We start from the raw sequence: 17,959 nt of genomic DNA on the forward strand, positions 1-17,959 counted from the left end.
ATTAGCAATGCGATGCTCTCTCATCGTCCCTGATGCTCCTCGGCCAATCTATCACGGCCACTTAAGCCTTCGACCCCACGCTCCTTCTCCTGCGCTTGCAGCCCGGGCCCGGCTTCTCGCCGATCAGCTTCTTGAAGGTCTCAACCATGCCATCATACGCCGGGTGCTTGGAGAAGTCCTCAAACCAGACCAGCGACGCGCCGTTGCCGGGGAAGACATCGGGCACCCAGCTGAAGGGGTCGTAAAAGTCCCACAGGGTGATGCCGACGCAGGCCTTGACCTTGACGCAGGCCGTCACCACCTTCTGGTAGCACTCCTTCTGCCACTCCAGCTTGGTGTCGTTGACGGGCGTCTTGATGCGCACGTCCAGCTCCGTGAAGGCCACCTCGTCCACCAGCGCCGCGTAGCCCTCGCTCGTGGCGATCAGGTCCTCGGCCGTCGGGTGGTTGTCCGCGTGCAGGTGCGCCTGCATGCCCACGCCGTCGATGCGCACGCCGGCGTCCTTGAGCATCTTCACGAGGCGCACCGCCCCGGCCGTCTTGACCGAGTCCGGCCGCTCGATGCCGTAGTCGTTGTAGTACAGCTTGGCGTGCGGATCGACCTCGGCGGCGGTCTGGAAGGCGAGTTTGATGTACTCCTCGCCGAGCACGTTGTAGAAGACGCTCTTGCGGTAGGTGCCGTCCTCGTCCAGCGCCTCGTTGACCACGTCCCACGCGTGGCACCGGCCCTTGTAGTAGCCGGCCACGCCGCGGATGTGCCGCGTGATGACGCCGCGCAGCTCCTCGGGGGTCCACGTCGTGGTCTCGACCCACGGCGCCAGCTGGCTGTGCCAGACCAGGGCGTGGCAGCGCAGGAGTTTGCCGCCGCGCTCGGCGAGGTCGGCTACGTAGTCGCCCTCGGTGAAGTTGAAGAGGCGCGGCTGCGGCTCCGCGAACAGCCACTTCTGCCCGTTGGTCGGCGTCGTCTGCCCGAACTCGGAGGGGTCGTTGAGGATGGCGTCGTATTGCTCGTACGACTCTGGGTAGGGCGCCCGCTCGCGCTGGCCGGGGGTGTCGGTGGCGGCGCCGAAGTACCGGAGCCCGGCCTTCACGGCCAGGTCGTGGAGCTGGGCCGTCGCTGGGGCGAGGAGGGCGGAGGCGAGGATGGAGGTGGAGAGTTTCATGGTGGGCGGTGTGAGGGGGGGTGGGGGAGGCAACCTGGGATGGGGAGGTTGGTGAGGAGGGAGGGAGGGAGGTAGGAAAGGATGGTAATATCGGGGGAAGGCTGAGGTGATATAAACAACTTTCAGAGTGCCTCCCCGCACGGCGCCAACACCGCGGACCCGGGACAAGACCAACAAGTTCGTCATCCCATATTACCCATGGCGGCCCCCCCAGAGTTGGAGTAGCAGTGATAGACGCAACGGCCTGCGCCAACCCCAGAATTGGAGTCGTCCACGTTCAGCCGGACCAGTTAACCGGAAGGCCAAGCCCGTTGGCCCCGTCCCGGACGAGCCAACCCCGGGTAAATCCTTATGGGACGGCTATTTGTCGTTCGCGCATCCGGTTCATCGGGTGTTCATGGCATTTTGGTGTGTAGTATGGAGCGGCCTGTACCTGCGTTGTAATCTCCCCCGCACGTGGTCCTTGGGGTGGTTGGCGGTGTTGGAGTTGGGGAAGATGAAGAGTTGCTGAACGACAGGGAGTTCATAGCCGCAAGTTGCCAATGCCATGCATGGGGCGGTCGATATCTTTGCCCTATCTGACTTGATGAGTTTCTTGCTGACTGTGAGAAGAGATATTATTGCCAGTCTAGCCAGTGTTTTAGGAAGGCCACTTACACGCATCCACTAGCTCCAGGGATACATGGGGAGATGGGGAAGGGAGTTGGTCTTCTCCTCAGCAACTCCAAGTCCTCTGGCAGTCCCGGAACCGCTCCCCGGAGAACCGGATTGGTGGACCATTTACGCGAGAGATGGTTATGGCCATGGAAGAATGCGGGGGTGGCTGACTCCCGTGCTCCACTTGCAACCATCTTGGAGTTGTACTGGCGACTGGCCCCTCAACCGAACTCCACTCCCCGTTCCACACATGAGTCTTCTTTTCCTTTCGAAGACCAATCATTCAGCGGGTTTAGCTCAGTTGGGAGAGCGTCAGACTGAAGTAAAACTTCGGGAACTGCAATCTGAAGGTCATGTGTTCGATCCACATAAACCGCACTGAAAAAAGGATGTGAAAACATCCTCAACTCTTTTTTCACTTTTGCACAATAGAACACCATGGTGACAAAATTCTCCTTGCCTAGAAAATAGAAATGGTGCGTTAGTTGTTCGCGGTTCGAAATATCATTAACTTGCAGGTGTCAGCCCTGATGTGTCTTGAAAAAGCGAAATAAAAAAAAGGAGAGATGGTGAAGGTCAACTCCATAAATTCAGCTAGGGAAGAAGCTTCCAACCTAACTACCTGGGCTCACTCTGCGGCGCTGTTTTGAGCACGTCAAAGCCATTGATGTCTCTCAGCCGTCAAGTTTGCAGACTTGACCTTGATAGTTTTCTCAAATAAGCCCAACCTTCCCTCACTTTTATCCGCGAGGGCTGTGTCATTGGGGCTGATGGAGCGAGTAGACTGTGGAAGACGGCGAAATGACGGACGCTTTGTCACATTGCCAAAGGAAGATTCTGCAACTCTTTAACGTAGCCAGGTCTATCTCGGCCCGGGGGGTGCTGGTTTCCGGGGTGGTGGATAGGTAAGTTTAGACTCTGAAGAGGGAGGAGGTTAGTGTATGTTTAGGACTAATTACGACTGGAAAATCGTAAAGCATGCCGGAAAAGTTGTTCTGGTTGTTGTGGCATTGTTTAATTCCCGAACTCCACCTAGTACAATTGCTCGGATGTGATGTAGGGCCCGGGGCTGAAGTGGCCAAAGGGGATGTGAGGTGCCTCCTTGCTTGTGCGGCGGTAGCATGTATGCAAGTTCACATTGCCTCAGACTGTGGTTGAGGTCTTTAACGCCGTTATATGCCGGCGCTACAAAACTAAACATGCGCGCTATTGTGAGCTGGTTCGGGAGCATGTGTCCGGCCGAGATCTGGATCTACGGTAGGGCCACAACTTCGGATGGGCTGCTTACCCATTTCGCAGTTTAACGAGTGGCTTGGATTCCACATAATGTGTTGCGCTGACGGGTGAGCGGGTGGCTTAATGCCAACAGTCGTGGATCGTCCCGCTTCCAAGGCAGCGTCGTGACATGAAACGGGCACGCCCCCACGGTTGGGCCAACTCGAGAACGCCCGGGAGTTTTACGAGCCGTTGTGGCGTTTTCGTCTCCTTTCTAACATCATATTGGCGAATCCCGCTCGGATGATAGGAGAGAACCGATAAGAAAAAAAGAAGAAAAAAGTAACCAGACAAAAAAGGCAAAAAAAGGTGAGTAATATTTGTGATTCCTCAGCTAGCGACAGCTCCAAGTTGCTGAGCCCCAGTTGGTTCAAGCTTCTATTCTTGGCCGCTGATCGGCAGCGACGCCCTGGCGCGTACCCGTTTCCGTTTGTTTGGGTTGCCGTGATGAAGTGAATGTAATAATGCAGCTTGAAACAGAATCTGAAAACGGGTGCGTTTTGGTCGTCGAAGAGGACCCTTCAACATCTCTCGTCTCTCACGGATCGGCGACTTGGCAGGAACTCCCGGATCATCCTGGCGGCATCGGCTTCATCTATACTCGAGCCGTGGTGTGGACCCGCGATACGATCCCCATACCGATGCGAGACGGGCCCGAAGGCGGGTATCCAGGTGTAGAGATTCGGCTGACGTTTCTGGCCAACTCTGATGTTGGGGGTTGAGGGGGTCAGCAAGTGGCACAGTCCTCGGAGTGTTTGGTGCTGTGTTTCAAGGTTCGAAGTTCTGGAAGGAGCTGAATCTGGAACCTCTAAGGGCTCTTTGGCCAATCGGCGTTAAGCCAGCACCTTAGTGTGGGGTGTGGGGCCCAATGACAGGCACACCAAGATCCAGATCTGGCCATCCATCTCGACTGCATCTTTCAGCAACCAGATCTATCGGCCCCCAAATACAACATGCCCACTTACCATCACAAGGAGCGTCCGATATTATTTACCTTGAGCTCTAACATCGGACTTCTTTTTCGTATCAGAAGCGATCTTTTCTGGATCCGTCATTTTGTGACACTTAAATCCCCCCGGATCAATCATCCACTTGCCGCAGCCGTAGCTCGGTTAGAAGCTTGATTACCTCGGTCAAGGATGTTGTTAGTTATGGGATGCGAGAACCACCCCGGTTTCCCGGCGATCCGTGAGGCTCTAACACAGGGCTGACATGGGTGTCATTGGATGTTATCTGCCAACGACGGCACCCCTGTGGGGATGCTAAGCTTTGGGGCCTAGTCGGCCGCCGTGACCACGGCTTAGGGCTCAGAGGGGAGGGGAGGGGGCGGGTGTCTTGTGCGGGCCCAGACCGAGGACGCTGTCTGACGCCTTCTCTGATACCCGTTTCCCCGTGTGCCTGCATGGGTCGCCACCTTTGCGCATGCGGTGGTCATGCTTCAGGCTAGTCTCGTTTGGTTGGCCTGTCCAGTGCCGGTGCCTTGTGACGTTTGCCTTGAGTTTGAGTACCTTACCTAAGGTTGTCGCGCTCGTCCTCGTGGTTTTTCATTTCCGACACAACATTCATCTTCCCTCATCTTCCTGTCCCATTCTCTGGGCTGCATCTACATGCCAACCTTCCTACACGCCCATTACAAGCTGCCTACTGCTGGCCAGCAAAAGACTAACTTGATTCGCACCAACTTGATCGCGCACCAGCTCGCCGTCTCCCGAGTCTAGAGCGATGGAGCGTCCCGCGTTCTTTTCCCGACCCAATTCATCTTTGTCGCGTCTACTCAGCAAGGACGAAAAGCCCCTCCTACCTCGCTCAGTGCGCCAGAGGTCGAGGGTCCGGGGATGGATATTGCTGGGCCATGGCTTATACCGGAAGCTCATCCTCTGGACTGCCGCGGCCATCCTTCTTTTCTTCCTCGCACTAACCTCCAGCAAGAGGGGTCTTCGCAGGGAGAGATTGCTCGGTTTGGCGAAGGCCAACCCAGATGAGGATGCACGCGGCAATGGTATTAACGACGCCGCCAAAGGCAATCCCGGGGTTGTCGTGGTGGTAACCGGGCCGGACAAAACGCCGAACCCGGTTTGGCGTGAAGGAATGCCGCACTGGCTGAAGTTCAAGCAGTAAGAACCCCGGATGTTGCCCCCAAGGCGCGTAGCAAACTCTAACGTTGGCAGTCTCGACGGGTTCTTCGTCGGCCTAAAGGCCCTCGTTCCCGCCTCCGATCACAAGCCAGAACATCCTAGACCAAAGGACGAAAAGTCACCGTTCCCACTCACAATCTCGTACACGGGCTTGCCCACTCCCACCCCATTTGTACCGCAGCCTGATTACGAGTCGCCGTCATACACCGCTAAATACCACGAGGTCCAACCTTGCTATCTCGACAAAGACAACAAGATTCCCGTCCCGGACCTCTACGCTTACAACGGGTTAATCCAGGGTCAGTCGGAGCCTGTCATCGGTTCCCATAGCCTCTTGGGGTTAAGGGACGATGTCTGCTTCGATAGGTTTGGAAGATATGGTCCTTACGGGTTAGGCTACCGGTTTGAGGAAGGAGGAGTGGAAGTTGGTATGGATACAGAGCGAGCAGGGAATGATGCCGTGTGGGCGAAGACGGGCAAGATTAATTACGACAAAGTTGACTGGGGTGACGCGCAGTCTCGATGCTACGAATCCAACAAGAATCGCTTCGCCGAGGCCAACGCCCCTAGCCAAACATCCGTAGCCTCGCCAGCCGAAAAGACCGGCCGGTCTTTCTCACACAGCGAGCGCCCGAAGGACAAGATATCGCGAACCGCCGTTGTCGCGCGGGTATACACTGGATACCAGTGGACGCACCACGCAGTTCTCAACTTCCGCGCCATGATATCGGAGCTCGCTCTCAAGTCAGGCGGAGAATACAACGTCCATTTCCTGCTCCACGTCCGTGACGACAACGAAGCCATCTGGGCAGACCCAGTAACGGCCCAACGAATTCTCGATGACTACGTCCCGGCCGAATTCCACAGCATTTGCACGCTCTGGTCCCAGGACCAGATGCGTCTGATTTATCCCGGACAGTTTGGACGTAGCTTCTCCAACCCGAGCGGCGGCGATATCCACGGCGTCTACCGGAGTGCGCACATGCCCCTCCAGTACTTCGCCATGAACCACCCCGAGTACGATCACTTCTGGAACTGGGAGCTGGATATGCGCTGGCTGGGCAATTACTACGAGCTTTTCGACCGCCTCGGGAAATGGGGCAAGGAGCAGTCCCGCGTCGGAGCCTGGGAGCGCTCCGCCAAGTACTACATCCCACGGTACCACGGCGACTGGGCTAACTTCACCGCCCTCGTGAACCGCGAGACCGTCGCCAGCGGCCGCTCCGCCGTCTTCGGCCCCGTAGCCTTCCCCGGGCGCACCCCGCTCCGCACCGAAGCAGCAGGGCAGGGGTTCATCCCGGAGCAGTGCGCCACGCGCGCGGACCCGGCCTGCGGGGTGGGCGAAGAAGCCGACCTGATCACGCTCAACCCCTTATTCGACGCCGAAGACTCCGGGTGGGTGTTCTCCAAGGACGTGACCGGCTACAGCACCACCCTACCCGTCCCCCCACGGCGGTGCGCCATCATCACCGCGTCACGCCTCAGCCGCCGCCTGCTCGCCGTCATGCACGAAGAGAACTGGCGCCTGCACCACACCATGTTCAGCGAGATGTTCCCGGCCTCCGCGGCCCTGCACCACGGGCTCAAGGCCGTCTACGCGCCCCACCCGGTCCTGATCGACCGCGAATGGGACCTCGCCACCGTCGACCGCGCCTTCAACGGCGGCCGCGACCACTCCAGCGGCGGCCGCGGCAGCCCGTTCGACCTGCGCAACGAACACAACCACAAGGGCACCAGCTGGTACTACCACAGCGAGTTTGCGGGCCTGTTGTGGAGGCGCTGGCTGGGCTATGCGCAGTATGATGGCCGGGGGCCGAACGGGGGTCGCTCCGGTGAGGGGACCCTGAGGGGGGGGAAGGCGGACGAGGAGAGGTCCAGCAGTACCGGCCGCATGTGTTTGAGGAGCATGCTGGTGCATCCCATTAAGTGGGAGCATCCGAGTGAGCTGGAGGATTACTAACTAACTAGGTAGTGGGTTGCTGGCTCACTCTGCCCCTCTTCTGTTTCTCCAGATTGTCTTGTGTTCGTTATACTTTTCCTTTTTTTACTTTGTCTCTCAGCATAGCATGGTACGAATGATGGGCGTTGGTTACATGGTTGTACGCTGGGGGGTGGGAATTTGGGCCATGGTTGGAAAATGGGTTGGCCCCCCCGCCCAGCTGGGTTCAATACAGGGGCTGCTGAAGATGGCCAACAGGGCCGAAGGTGGCGCGGTCGGGGCTTGTTTCAGGAGCATATAATTAGATCCGCAGAAACAAGGTAGCGGCATTTAGCAAAGCTGAATCTGCAATAGTTATTGTATTGTTTTAGTTGACTACTAAGCCGCTTTTGATGAGAAGTGAGAGAGTTGAATCCGCGGCTCCTCGACCCCCACGCCGTCTTCTTGAAATTACCTGAATTGGCCTAGCGAGCTGTGAGAATATGCCAAGACCCTCCCCATGATTGCCAAGTCTCCAACCCACGTGAGGAACGTCCATGTTTCTTCCATCAGAAACTGAGGATTGTGATGTTTGGGGTTCTGGGGAAACCTAGGTCACTGGATGATGATCGGGAAACCACGTGATGTTTTGTACTGCCTGGATGGCTTGCATACCAAACGCTCTCCACACTGATTCCTAAGGTATGTACGCGACAGATGCTGCTCGAGAGGCCAGGCCGCTTCCCTTCATTCCATCTCAAGAACCGCTCTTGGAAGCGATAGCTCGACATATTGCCTTGTGCTCTTTGTAATGAGCGACCTGGCATGCCCGCCCGCAATACGGAATAGCCTTGCACCTTCCGCACAACATCAACTGGGCAGAGTCCTTTTCACAATTTGCGCATCGCGCCATTGCTGGCAGCGAGCCCCTGACATCGCCGCTTTCACTCTCCGCTGCGGATAGCAAATCCTCGGCTCTTTTCCTCGCCAACCTCAACACCCGCTGTTCACCCAAACTGACATGCGCCGCAGCCCATGCGTTTCCTCCCGAAGGATAGACACCTTCCGCGAGTTGTTCTTCGAGCTTTTCCAGCTGCGTTCCGAAACCGTCTAGGAGTTGACAGAACGATTCGACCAAGAACCGTAGGACTTCCACTTCGTTCGAATCGTTGATTTTCTCATCTGCAGCAGCGAGTTGCCGGTGTGCTATGGCAGCGAAATCCGATTCATCCAGTCGCTGAATCCGGAGGTACCGAATGACATTTTTCGGTAGCGGATCGGCGAGAGTGAGGGAGATGGTACAGGTCGAATCGAGTCCCGCCGATGCCCAGAGCTTCTGCTTTAGCTCGAAGAATGGCGCACTTGGGTGCGTTGAAAGAACGAGGTCATAGTTGTCGTTGGAATTACCGGGCACGACAAAGCCATAAAGACGTAAAAGGCGACTATTTGGAATGGATCCATAATAGATGAAAGCCTGAGAGTCCTGGCGTAAGTAAATGGGTCTACTGACAGAGAACGGGACGAACCTACCTGATCTCCAGCTTCGTAGTCTTTTCCCGCAAGGACCGAGAGACTTCCAGACGACGCATCGTAGACGTGGCATGGCTCAACCTCGGACGAGTGGTTCACCATGTCCGCGAAAGGGGCCACAAGTCGAATCGAATTCCCATCCGGCAATACAAAATCCATCGCACGACTCCAGACGGTGCACAGAGCCCACTTGTACTAAAACGAAGGGAAGAAGCGGCGTTTAGCAGTCGAGTTACAACACACACGTATATAACACCTACGTCTTCGATAGTGAATTTATCGAGTGGAAAAAGATCTCGACGCTGTGCAAGCACTCGCATAACTAATGCCCTGTAATCGTCCTTGATGGATCGATCCAGCTCCTTCGTGATGGTGTACAGTGAAGTACCAGCGCAAACTTCCAACTCGTCCTCCGCAAAGAAGAGGCTTGAGGAGTAGCTCGTAGGAAACGCCGCCACATGGCTTCGCAGGCCATCGTAACCCGACTCGCGAGAACGGATAAAGAGAATGTAGGTAGCCAAGGTGTCCTCAACAGACAAGGGCGGCCGCGCTGAGCGCAGAACTGACCCAACGAGGGGATCAGCGTATGCATGTTCGACCGTCCAGAGAATGCCAGAGGGAATGGTGAGAATCCTCTCTCCTTTCGTGAAACGCCGCAGTGTTTTGACACCACGCCCGGTGACCGGGAAATCGGCAAGCTCCAGGTCGTCCAAGCCCACCGCTCCACATGATTTCAGCCAGCTTTCCATGGATTCGGGTCGAGTGAGACTGGGCGTTCAGAGGCATAGAAAAGAGAACTTGTCGATTCGTAGCCATGCCGCTGAGCAGCAAAAATATGCATTTCCCCGCTCGCAACCGGAATAACCAGTGCAAATGCTTGGTGGCGGTTGGCGCGCGTGCGCGGCGGGCTGCACATCATTTTTAGATATTTTTGAAGAGTTGGAGAAGGGGAATCAACAAAAGAGCAGACTATCCGAGCCTATATCAGCTGCCCACCTCCTCGTCAACGGGCCTCCCAAAATGGCGATGAACTCTTCTGTCGTTTCCGTCCCTTCCGCTCCTCGACCCCCACGCTATTTCGTTTTGAATATCGCCTGACTTGGTCTAGCGGGCTGCGAGGAAGTGCCAAGCTTCGGGAACCACGGGAAGCGCTTCGGAAGGAGGTCATGTGAAGTGAAATGGAAGAGGAGAGAAAATATCACGAAGGGAGTAAGACTATTGTGTCACCGGATCTTGCTCGTCTTTCGGTTCCGGTTTCCCAATCTCCAACCTCCCCCCCGGAAGCGGGATGACACCGCGGGGTATCACAGCCCTTGCGTGGGTGCGCGGGGGTCCATGGCTGCTTGGAATGCTTGGTTGTTCTGCCCCTGTCAACTTCCGAAAACGAGCTCCGATACCGCGCCAAAAAAGTTCGGTGTCGAAAAGGAACCGAGACTTGTCTTCGTGGCTCCGGCATTGCATCTCGAAGCCACGTAAACTCATCCTAGGACTGGAGATTTGCGAGTGGAAAGGAACAGGAAGAGGATGCTGAAACATAGACAACGCCTCCGTCATAGTGGGCCCTGAGCTGTCTGTTAGTGCCATGTTGCATCCGCAGCGTCATGATCCCCGCAGCCAGCCGGCTGTGACACTGGAGGCAATCCACTTGCAGGAGCCCTGGGGTCCCAGAGTGACGACACCAGGAACGCCGGGCTTGGGCTGGCAAGGCTGGTACTCGAATATTGAACTGCCATTTTGCAAATTCCGACCGGAGACAGCTGGAAAAGAAGAATGACAATACACAGCCTGGCAAGCCTGGATCCATAGCTCCATCTTGTGTGATCGCCATCAGCTTGTCCAAGTGTCATTTTTATGAGCCAAGAGATTGGAAGATCTACATACAAAGTTGTCTCTCACCCAAGTATCGTGGGCTAGGTTGCCACCCGGAACTCCACCAACAGCTGCCCAGTCCGAACAGACCATCTACTTTACAGGCACTCAACTTTCAAACGTTACTCGTTCAACTCTCAATCTTGCCCCAACATTGACAACTGTCAGCTCGTGATAACGCTTGACACGCCCGAAAACGGCCAACCTCGAGAATCAACTAGTCAACTAGCTGTGTGACGCTGTCCGATCATCGGCAAAGTGCAAGGACCGCAAGCCCAACAACAACGCCGTCCGCTCTCGTCCCAAGAAGCGCATTGCACACCCGAGACACCCACCAACAGAAACAAAAGTTCAGCCCTGTTTTTCGCCCCAATCCACCCCCCCTAGCCGAGCCCCATTGCTGCTTCCAGATTGGCGGTAGTTTTTAGGCCCCCGTGATCGAATCCCAATTTCGGTCGGTCCCCTGGTCTTTTTTTCGCTGCAGTAAGTGGCACCTTGCGGACCCTGTCCTCCCCCAAAGCTCCCCAACCCGGCCGATGCTACACCGATTGTGAGACAAGTTCTCCCAGCAACGCCGCAGGCCCCTTCTGCAGTCTCGTCCCTTTCTTCTCTCTTGCAACCAACAAGCGACAAGAGCGTGCAGATTCTCTTTCGCCTTATCGAGAACCTAGCTAAGTTTCCAACTCCCGAAAGCAGGCGCGAGCACAGAGCACAGACCGAGTGGCGCTTTGAGTCTACATTCCGAGTCGCGCCCGTTCACCGACCACATCGACCACATTGATCGTTCCACCGAGCTGGTTCACGATGCCCATTAATCCGGAAACCCAAATGGCGGGTCCAGCACCTCCTCCTCCCGGTCTACACACAAGGAAATTGTCTGATGACGTACCGAATGTTTACGACGACGCGAAAACCTACTATACCGCCGAAGACCGCCATAGGAACAACCGTGCTGGTCCTCGGACGCGCACTTACTCACAGGTAGGCGTTGCGGAGCCCTGGGTTCTGGGCGGGCATTGGGCGATTGCTGACGGAATATTTGCAATAGAATGGTTTGCTGAAGCAGATGGAGCGGTTCTTTACACCTGACCCGTACAGACGAGGGAGTCACGGTAAGAGCATCTCCGAAATGTTCACAGCCCATCTACTAAGGAACCGCCTGCCCAGATGAATCTACCATGCCCCATACCCGCAAATTCTTGATCCAGGTCGAGCCGACACTCCAGAGTCTACAAGCGCAGGAGGACACAGATCAGAACATGCAAATCACCATTGAGGACAACGGACCCAAGGTGAGAAAGCCGAACAAAGATGCTGCGTGATGGGGGAAGATTGACAAACAACCTTAGGTTCTTAGCCTCCGCACAGCTGCCTCCAATGGCTACAACCGCTTCGACATTCGAGGCACCTATATGCTCTCCAACTTATTGCAGGAGCTCTCACTCGCTAAAGAATATGGCCGAAAGCAGATCATCCTCGACGAGGCAAGACTGAATGAGAACCCTGTCAACCGGTTGTCACGCTTGATCCGCGATCACTTTTGGGAGGGATTGACACGGCGCATCGACGCTTCGAGCATCGAGATTGCAGCGCGGGATCCCAAGGACTGGACCGACGATCCTCGGCCACGTATCTACATCCCGAGGGGCGCCCCGGAACAATACGAGTACTACACCAAGCTAGCGCAGGAAAAACCCGATATCCGGTTGGATGTGCAGCTTCTCCCGGAGAAGATCACCCCCGAGATTGTCCGGGATATGAACTCCAAGCCCGGTCTGCTGGCAGTGGACATGGAGGAGGAGACAGACCCGGAGACGGGGGAGAAGACGCTGAAGGGTCGGCCTTTTGTCGTTCCCGGAGGGCGGTTCAATGAATTGTACGGCTGGGATAGCTACATGGAATCTCTCGGGTTGCTAGTGAACGACAGGGTTGACCTCGCCAAGTCCATGGTGCTCAACTTCTGCTTCTGCATCAAGCACTACGGCAAAATCCTCAACGCCACGCGGTCGTACTACCTCTGCCGGTCACAGCCCCCCTTCTTGACGGACATGGCCCTTCGGGTCTACGACAAGATCAAGCACGAGCCTGGCGCGGCCGACTTCTTGCGGACTGCTATCCTGGCGGCGATTAAAGAGTACCACAGCGTTTGGGTGGCGGAACCTCGGTTGGACCCGGTCACCGGCCTCTCTCGGTACAGGCCTGAAGGTCTCGGCGTCCCCCCCGAGACGGAGGCCGACCACTTCTTCCACATTCTGGAGCCGTACGTCGCGAAGCACGGTGTCACGTTCAACGAGTTCGTCGAGGCGTACAACACGGGCAAAATCAAGGAGCCCAAGTTGGACGACTACTTCATGCACGACCGCGCCGTGCGTGAGTCGGGCCATGACACCTCGTACCGCCTCGAGGGCGTGTGTGCCGATCTGGCCACCATCGATCTCAACTCTCTGCTTTTCAAGTACGAGTCGGACATCGGGCGCACCATCCGCAACGTGTTTGGCGACAAGTTGGTTATCCCGGCGGAGTACTGCGTCGGCGACATGCAGCCCGGCCACGTCGAGACATCGGCCATCTGGGACCGCCGCGCCAAGCGCCGCAAGCTGGCCATTGACAAGTACCTCTGGAGCGAGGAAGCAGGCATGTACTTCGACTACGACACCGCCAAGCGCCAGCGCTGCGACTACGAGAGCGCCACCACCTTCTGGGCCCTCTGGGCGGGCGTCAGCAGCCCCAAGCAGGCTGCCGCCATGGTGACCAAGGCGTTACCGCGGTTCGAGGCCTATGGGGGCTTGCTGTCCGGCACTAAGGAAAGCCGCGGCGAGATTGGCCTCGATAGACCGAACCGACAGTGGGATTACCCCTACGGCTGGGCACCGCAACAGATGCTCGCCTGGACCGGGCTGTACCGCTACAGCTTCACCGACGAGGCGGAGCGGCTCGCGTACAAGTGGCTCTTCATGATCACCAAGGCCTTTGTCGACTTCAACGGCGTTGTGGTCGAGAAATACGACGTCACACGGCCCATCGATCCCCACCGCGTCGATGCCGAGTATGGAAACCAGGGGCTGGATTTCAAGGGCGTGGCTAAGGAGGGGTGAGTACCACCTAGCAGCAAGCAAGTGGATAATTGTTTCAAAGATGCTAACCAAGTGACAGTTTCGGTTGGGTCAACGCCAGCTACATCTACGGCCTGCAGATCGTCAACGGTCATATGCGCCGGGCCCTGGGCACGCTGACCCCTTACGAGACGTTTGTCAAAGCGATCGAAGAGAACCGGGCCAAAGCTCTGGCTGAGTTGGTTTGAGCGCCCTAGTTTGCTGAAATTGGGAATGGGACTGGATTCCTTTGCAATTCCCACGGCATCAATAGGCGTTTTGGGAGATTCACCTACTCTCTATTTTCCCTCTTCCTCTTTTCCTCTCTTGGTGTGGAGGGCCGGGAACAGCGCCTTTGTCTAAACGGCCTAGATTGTTGCATATTACCTGGGATGACTGCGTGAGGGGAGGGGGGTTGTTACTAAGAGCCTAGTCAGGAGGCAGGGTTTGACAGGACAGTGCCATGCCCGGAAGGCCGGGCAACGACATGGCAAGGTCAAGGACTGGATGGGTAACTAGGCAGTTCATCGGCACCCTTTATTTGGGATTTGGTAATGTTATGTAGGCATTCAATGTAGGGTTATTCCAGAATACACATAACCTAACCTAACACTCTGATAATGAGGTAACCCATTGTTGAATTAAGGTTAATGAATGTTGTGGTGCAAGTGCCATGTCACTTTGAGCCTCGAGGTTCTGTTCAGGTTCCGGTCTCCTTCCGGAACCCACTGTAACCTGGGTTTGTTCCGGGCACCGGCAACCGTTGCAGCGGCAACCAACGGATAAGCTGGATAACGCTTTGCCAAGCAACAATCTTGATTCCCCAGCGCCACAGCATGCACGCTGCAGCTTGCCCCGCAGCGAACGTGCCCCTCCAGAAAATTTTCCCCGCCATATATGGAGGGATGCCGGTGCCCGGTCTCCAGCAACCGAAAAACCACTCTTAACTTTTAGAAAAATGGAAGCATATTCGGGTTGTCTTTGCCACCGCCTGTTGCCTTTGGCCCTTCTCCCACGGCGGCGAACTACCATTGTCTCCTGACGGCTTGTTGTTCTAGGCCTCTCTTCGTCCGATCCCCCATCTCTCTCTCTTGCCACTCACTAGCGAAGGAACCGTGTGTGCTTTCGTCGCGTGGTCAACAAACAAGCCTGTGACCGACTTCGGCACTCTCCTCCCACACCTGTGTGAATTCCCTCTCCCACCTCGGGAACTACCCAACAAACAGAGAGAGTTGCTCTTTCGATCCAATTCGTTCTCTGTGTGTTTTCTTGTTGTTATTGTTGACTTGATACCCCCCTCCACAAAAGGAACCGGCAACATGTGCGGCATTCTCGGTCTTATCCTGGCCGACTCGTCCAGCGCCGATGCCGCCGTCGACCTGCACGAGAGTCTCTACTACCTCCAACATCGTGGCCAGGATGCTTGTGGTGTTGCGACCTGCGCGACTGGCGGGCGCATCTTCCAGTGCAAGGGCAATGGCATGGCGTCCAAGGTGTTTGAGGATGGCAAGCGTGTCTCCGACTTGCCCGGGTACATGGGCATTGCCCACTTGCGGTATCCGACTGCGGGAACAAGTTCGGTAGGTTTCAATGTCTTGTTTCTTTGTATGTCGGTTGTTGTTGTGTGCTCAAGCTGACTCCTCCCCTCCAGAGCGCCGAGAGCCAGCCGTTCTACGTCAATTCCCCTTATGGCATCTGCTTTGCGCACAACGGCAACTTGATCAATGCGAACGAGCTGCGAGACTACCTTGACAAGGAGGCCCACCGCCATGTGAACACCGACTCGGACAGCGAGCTGATGCTCAATGTCTTCGCCAACGCCCTCAACGAAACGGGTAAGGCCCGCGTCAACGTCGATGACATCTTCAGCTCCCTGGCCCAGACATACCAGCGCTGCAAGGGCGCATGGGCTGCCACAGCCATGATTGCGGGTTTTGGTATTCTCGCTTTCCGCGACTCCTTCGGCATTCGCCCCTTGATCATGGGCAGCCGGCCGTCGGCCACGATCGAAGGTGGTACGGACTACATGCTTGCGTCGGAGAGTATTGCCCTCCGCCAACTGGGGTTCCGCAACTTCCAAGACATCCTCCCCGGCCAGGCAGTGTTCATCCAGAAGGGTGGCACACCGCAGTTCCACCAGGTCGCCGAGGCGCAGGCGTACTCGCCCGACATCTTCGAGTACGTCTATTTCGCCCGTCCCGACACCATCATGGACGGCATCTCGATCAACACCAGCCGGCAGAACATGGGCGCCAAGCTGGCCGACAAACTGCGCGAGGTGCTGGGCGAGGAGGGCATCAAGGAGATCGACGTCATCATCCCGGTCCCCGAGACGAGCAACACGGCGGCGGCCGTCGTGTCGGAGCGCCTGAGCAAGCCCTTTTCGAACGGCTTCATCAAGAATCGCTACGTCTACCGCACCTTCATCCTGCCCGGCCAGAAGGCGCGCCAAAAGAGCGTGCGCCGCAAGCTGAGCGCTATGGAGTCCGAGTTCAACGGCCGCGTCGTGTGCCTCGTCGACGACTCCATCGTGCGCGGCACCACCAGCAGGGAGATTGTCAGCATGGCGCGTGAGGCCGGCGCCCGCAAGGTCATCTTTGCCAGCTGTGCGCCACCCATCAAGCACCCCCATATCGTGAGTTTCCCCTCCAACCACCCCAACCATTCCCGCTTAAACCCCGCCGACTAACACACCCCAGTACGGCATCGACCTCGCCACGCCGCAGGAACTGATCGCGCACGAGAAGACGCGCGAGGACATCGCGCGGCACATCAACGCCGACGACGTCATCTATCAGGACCTGGACGACCTCAAGGCCGCCTGCATGGAGGTCACCCCCGACGGCAAGGTCGAGGACTTCGAGGTCGGCGTCTTCTGCGGCAAGTACAAGACCGCCGTGCCCGAGGGCTACTTCGAGCACCTCAACCAGAGCCGCGGCAAGAAGCGCAAGATGGCCGAGGGCGCCGCCACGGCTTCTACCGGTGCGGCGTTCCAGGCCACTGTGGTTGGCAACGGCGGGCCTGTCAACGTCGCGGCTAAGCGCGTGCTGGTTGATGGTGGGGTTGCGGTGGCGCCTGCGTCGGTTGTTGCTGCGGAGGGTGGCCATGTGGATTTGGTTAATGGGGAGGATAAGAACGCCGGCATGGAGAATCCGAATAATCGGCAGGATATCAGGTATGTTTCTTGCTGCACTCCGTGAATCTGGTAAGGGGGGAATGGGTCTGTTTGCTAACTCGCCTGTTTCTAGCCTGCACAACTGGGCGAACGAGCCGACTCCGCAATAAGCACCCGCCAGAGTGTTTGGCGGTAGGTATTCGCTCCTTGAACTTCATCGGACGAACGAACGAACGCACCCTTGCTTGGAATTGAACCCCCTTGGAAGGGAAGGAAGGGAGGCTTTAGAACGGACGCATCCAAAATAGACGGGATAGAAAAGAGGCCGGGGTCTGGTTTTCTTGTTTCCCCTGGCTTCTGGTTTCTGGAGAAGGAGGTGAAATCGGGGGTGGGAGGCTATAGTGTTTGCTCGGGGGGAGAAAACACCCGTTTCTGTTCTGCCTTCTTGTCGATAGACATACTAGGAGGGGCCTCGCCGCGTCATGTAAGTAAATGGACATTTGGGTGGGGATTTTGCTTCACTTTGCATCGGCGGCATAGATGAGTTTGGAGGGGAGTTCAAATGTAAAACCTATTCATGAGCTGCTTGGTCTTTGGTGGAGGGGGTATGTGTGAAGTGTGTGTGAGCTGGCGCGTGGGGGGTAGGGGCGGGCCACTCGAGCGATCATGGGCATTCATCGAAGTTTGGCGATGCTTAGAGGGAGGGAAATACAAGACTATATATCAAAGGAAATGAGAAGTTAATCCCATTCTTTGGTTATTACACTTGACTTCTCCCCTAGTAATGGCGGTTGAGGGGGCATGGAATACTCTCTACCCTCCACCAAGGCAGCAAAAAAATGAACTGTTTGGTGATGAGAAACAGCAGAAGCATGTGCAAGATCCATCAAAAAGATTTTCCAAGCTGTATTAACTCGGAAAAATGAATCGATCTCGCTGGGATTCGAACCCAGAACCTTTGCCAGCTGGAGAACCGGAAAGCAACGCGCTGCCATTGCGCTACGAAACCTTATTTGATTTGTTGGATGATAACTTGCGGAGTAGTCCAAACTATAAGGATGTGTGTGGTTGTCGAGCTTCGTAGTGGGGAAAAAGATAGTGGGCTCGGGAGAGATAGATGCAAGCCGAGTTCTTTCTTACTTTACTCCCTACTAAGGGAAATAGAAGTTTTATTATTAGACTATAATATCTTAAATAATAACAGAT

General features: G+C 56.2%; 5 protein-coding genes and 2 non-coding genes across 7 annotated transcripts; 4 read left to right on the plus strand and 3 right to left on the minus strand.

Moving 5' to 3' along the window:
• Positions 1–61: 61 nt before the first annotated feature.
• On the minus strand, positions 62–1,162 carry F5144DRAFT_590851 (glycoside hydrolase superfamily; the record flags this gene model as incomplete). The annotated part of the gene is made up of 1 exon (XM_066790196.1): positions 62–1,162. One exon carries the CDS (start codon positions 1,160–1,162, stop codon positions 62–64), a length of 1,101 nt encoding a protein of 366 aa, XP_066647182.1.
• A 943-nt stretch (positions 1,163–2,105) lies between these two features.
• Positions 2,106–2,197, plus strand: F5144DRAFT_t47. Its single transcript has one exon. It is a non-coding gene; the product is annotated as a tRNA-Phe (tRNA).
• A 2,460-nt stretch (positions 2,198–4,657) lies between these two features.
• F5144DRAFT_140805 (uncharacterized protein) lies at positions 4,658–7,254 on the plus strand. The gene is made up of 2 exons (XM_066782389.1): positions 4,658–5,208; positions 5,263–7,254. Exons 1-2 carry the CDS (start codon positions 4,817–4,819, stop codon positions 7,187–7,189), a joined length of 2,319 nt encoding a protein of 772 aa, XP_066647183.1. The 5' UTR covers positions 4,658–4,816; the 3' UTR covers positions 7,190–7,254.
• Positions 7,255–7,732: 478 nt separating this feature from the next.
• Positions 7,733–9,444, minus strand: F5144DRAFT_507046 (uncharacterized protein). The gene is made up of 3 exons (XM_066786481.1): positions 8,923–9,444; positions 8,678–8,872; positions 7,733–8,621 (listed from the first exon to the last, which is right to left on the minus strand). Exons 1-3 carry the CDS (start codon positions 9,424–9,426, stop codon positions 7,905–7,907), a joined length of 1,416 nt encoding a protein of 471 aa, XP_066647184.1. The 5' UTR covers positions 9,427–9,444; the 3' UTR covers positions 7,733–7,904.
• Positions 9,445–11,032: 1,588 nt separating this feature from the next.
• F5144DRAFT_564223 (neutral trehalase) lies at positions 11,033–14,250 on the plus strand. The gene is made up of 5 exons (XM_066788419.1): positions 11,033–11,527; positions 11,595–11,658; positions 11,714–11,838; positions 11,896–13,637; positions 13,700–14,250. The coding sequence occupies exons 1-5, from the start codon at positions 11,351–11,353 to the stop codon at positions 13,845–13,847; spliced, it is 2,256 nt and encodes a 751-aa protein (XP_066647185.1). The 5' UTR covers positions 11,033–11,350; the 3' UTR covers positions 13,848–14,250.
• A 207-nt stretch (positions 14,251–14,457) lies between these two features.
• Positions 14,458–17,387, plus strand: F5144DRAFT_507052 (nucleophile aminohydrolase). Its single transcript, XM_066786482.1, has 4 exons — positions 14,458–15,218; positions 15,290–16,273; positions 16,338–16,813; positions 16,887–17,387. The coding sequence occupies exons 1-4, from the start codon at positions 14,958–14,960 to the stop codon at positions 16,921–16,923; spliced, it is 1,758 nt and encodes a 585-aa protein (XP_066647186.1). The 5' UTR covers positions 14,458–14,957; the 3' UTR covers positions 16,924–17,387.
• A 294-nt stretch (positions 17,388–17,681) lies between these two features.
• On the minus strand, positions 17,682–17,762 carry F5144DRAFT_t51. Its single transcript has one exon. It is a non-coding gene; the product is annotated as a tRNA-Arg (tRNA).
• Positions 17,763–17,959: the final 197 nt, after the last annotated feature.

The sequence above is a fragment of the Chaetomium tenue genome (assembly GCF_020726465.1).
Source record: "Chaetomium tenue strain MPI-SDFR-AT-0079 chromosome Unknown F5144scaffold_2, whole genome shotgun sequence".
NCBI lineage: Eukaryota > Fungi > Ascomycota > Sordariomycetes > Sordariales > Chaetomiaceae > Chaetomium > Chaetomium tenue.

Bases quoted from the DNA above. Each gene is read 5' to 3' on its own strand.
- F5144DRAFT_140805 (XM_066782389.1), top strand. From the start codon at position 4,817: ATGGAGCGTCCCGCGTTCTTTTCCCGACCCAATTCATCTTTGTCGCGT. The intron at 5,209-5,262 runs GTAAGAACCCCG...TAACGTTGGCAG, and splicing joins CACTGGCTGAAGTTCAAGCA to TCTCGACGGGTTCTTCGTCG.
- F5144DRAFT_507046 (XM_066786481.1), bottom strand. From the start codon at position 9,426: ATGGAAAGCTGGCTGAAATCATGTGGAGCGGTGGGCTTGGACGACCTG. The intron at 8,873-8,922 runs GTGTGTGTTGTA...CCTTCGTTTTAG, and splicing joins AAGACGTAGGTGTTATATAC to TACAAGTGGGCTCTGTGCAC. The intron at 8,622-8,677 runs GTAGGTTCGTCC...CAGGACTCTCAG, and splicing joins ACTACGAAGCTGGAGATCAG to GCTTTCATCTATTATGGATC.
- F5144DRAFT_564223 (XM_066788419.1), top strand. From the start codon at position 11,351: ATGCCCATTAATCCGGAAACCCAAATGGCGGGTCCAGCACCTCCTCCT. The intron at 11,528-11,594 runs GTAGGCGTTGCG...TATTTGCAATAG, and splicing joins GGACGCGCACTTACTCACAG to AATGGTTTGCTGAAGCAGAT. The intron at 11,839-11,895 runs GTGAGAAAGCCG...AAACAACCTTAG, and splicing joins TTGAGGACAACGGACCCAAG to GTTCTTAGCCTCCGCACAGC.
- F5144DRAFT_507052 (XM_066786482.1), top strand. From the start codon at position 14,958: ATGTGCGGCATTCTCGGTCTTATCCTGGCCGACTCGTCCAGCGCCGAT. The intron at 16,274-16,337 runs GTGAGTTTCCCC...AACACACCCCAG, and splicing joins CCATCAAGCACCCCCATATC to TACGGCATCGACCTCGCCAC. The intron at 16,814-16,886 runs GTATGTTTCTTG...GCCTGTTTCTAG, and splicing joins AATAATCGGCAGGATATCAG to CCTGCACAACTGGGCGAACG.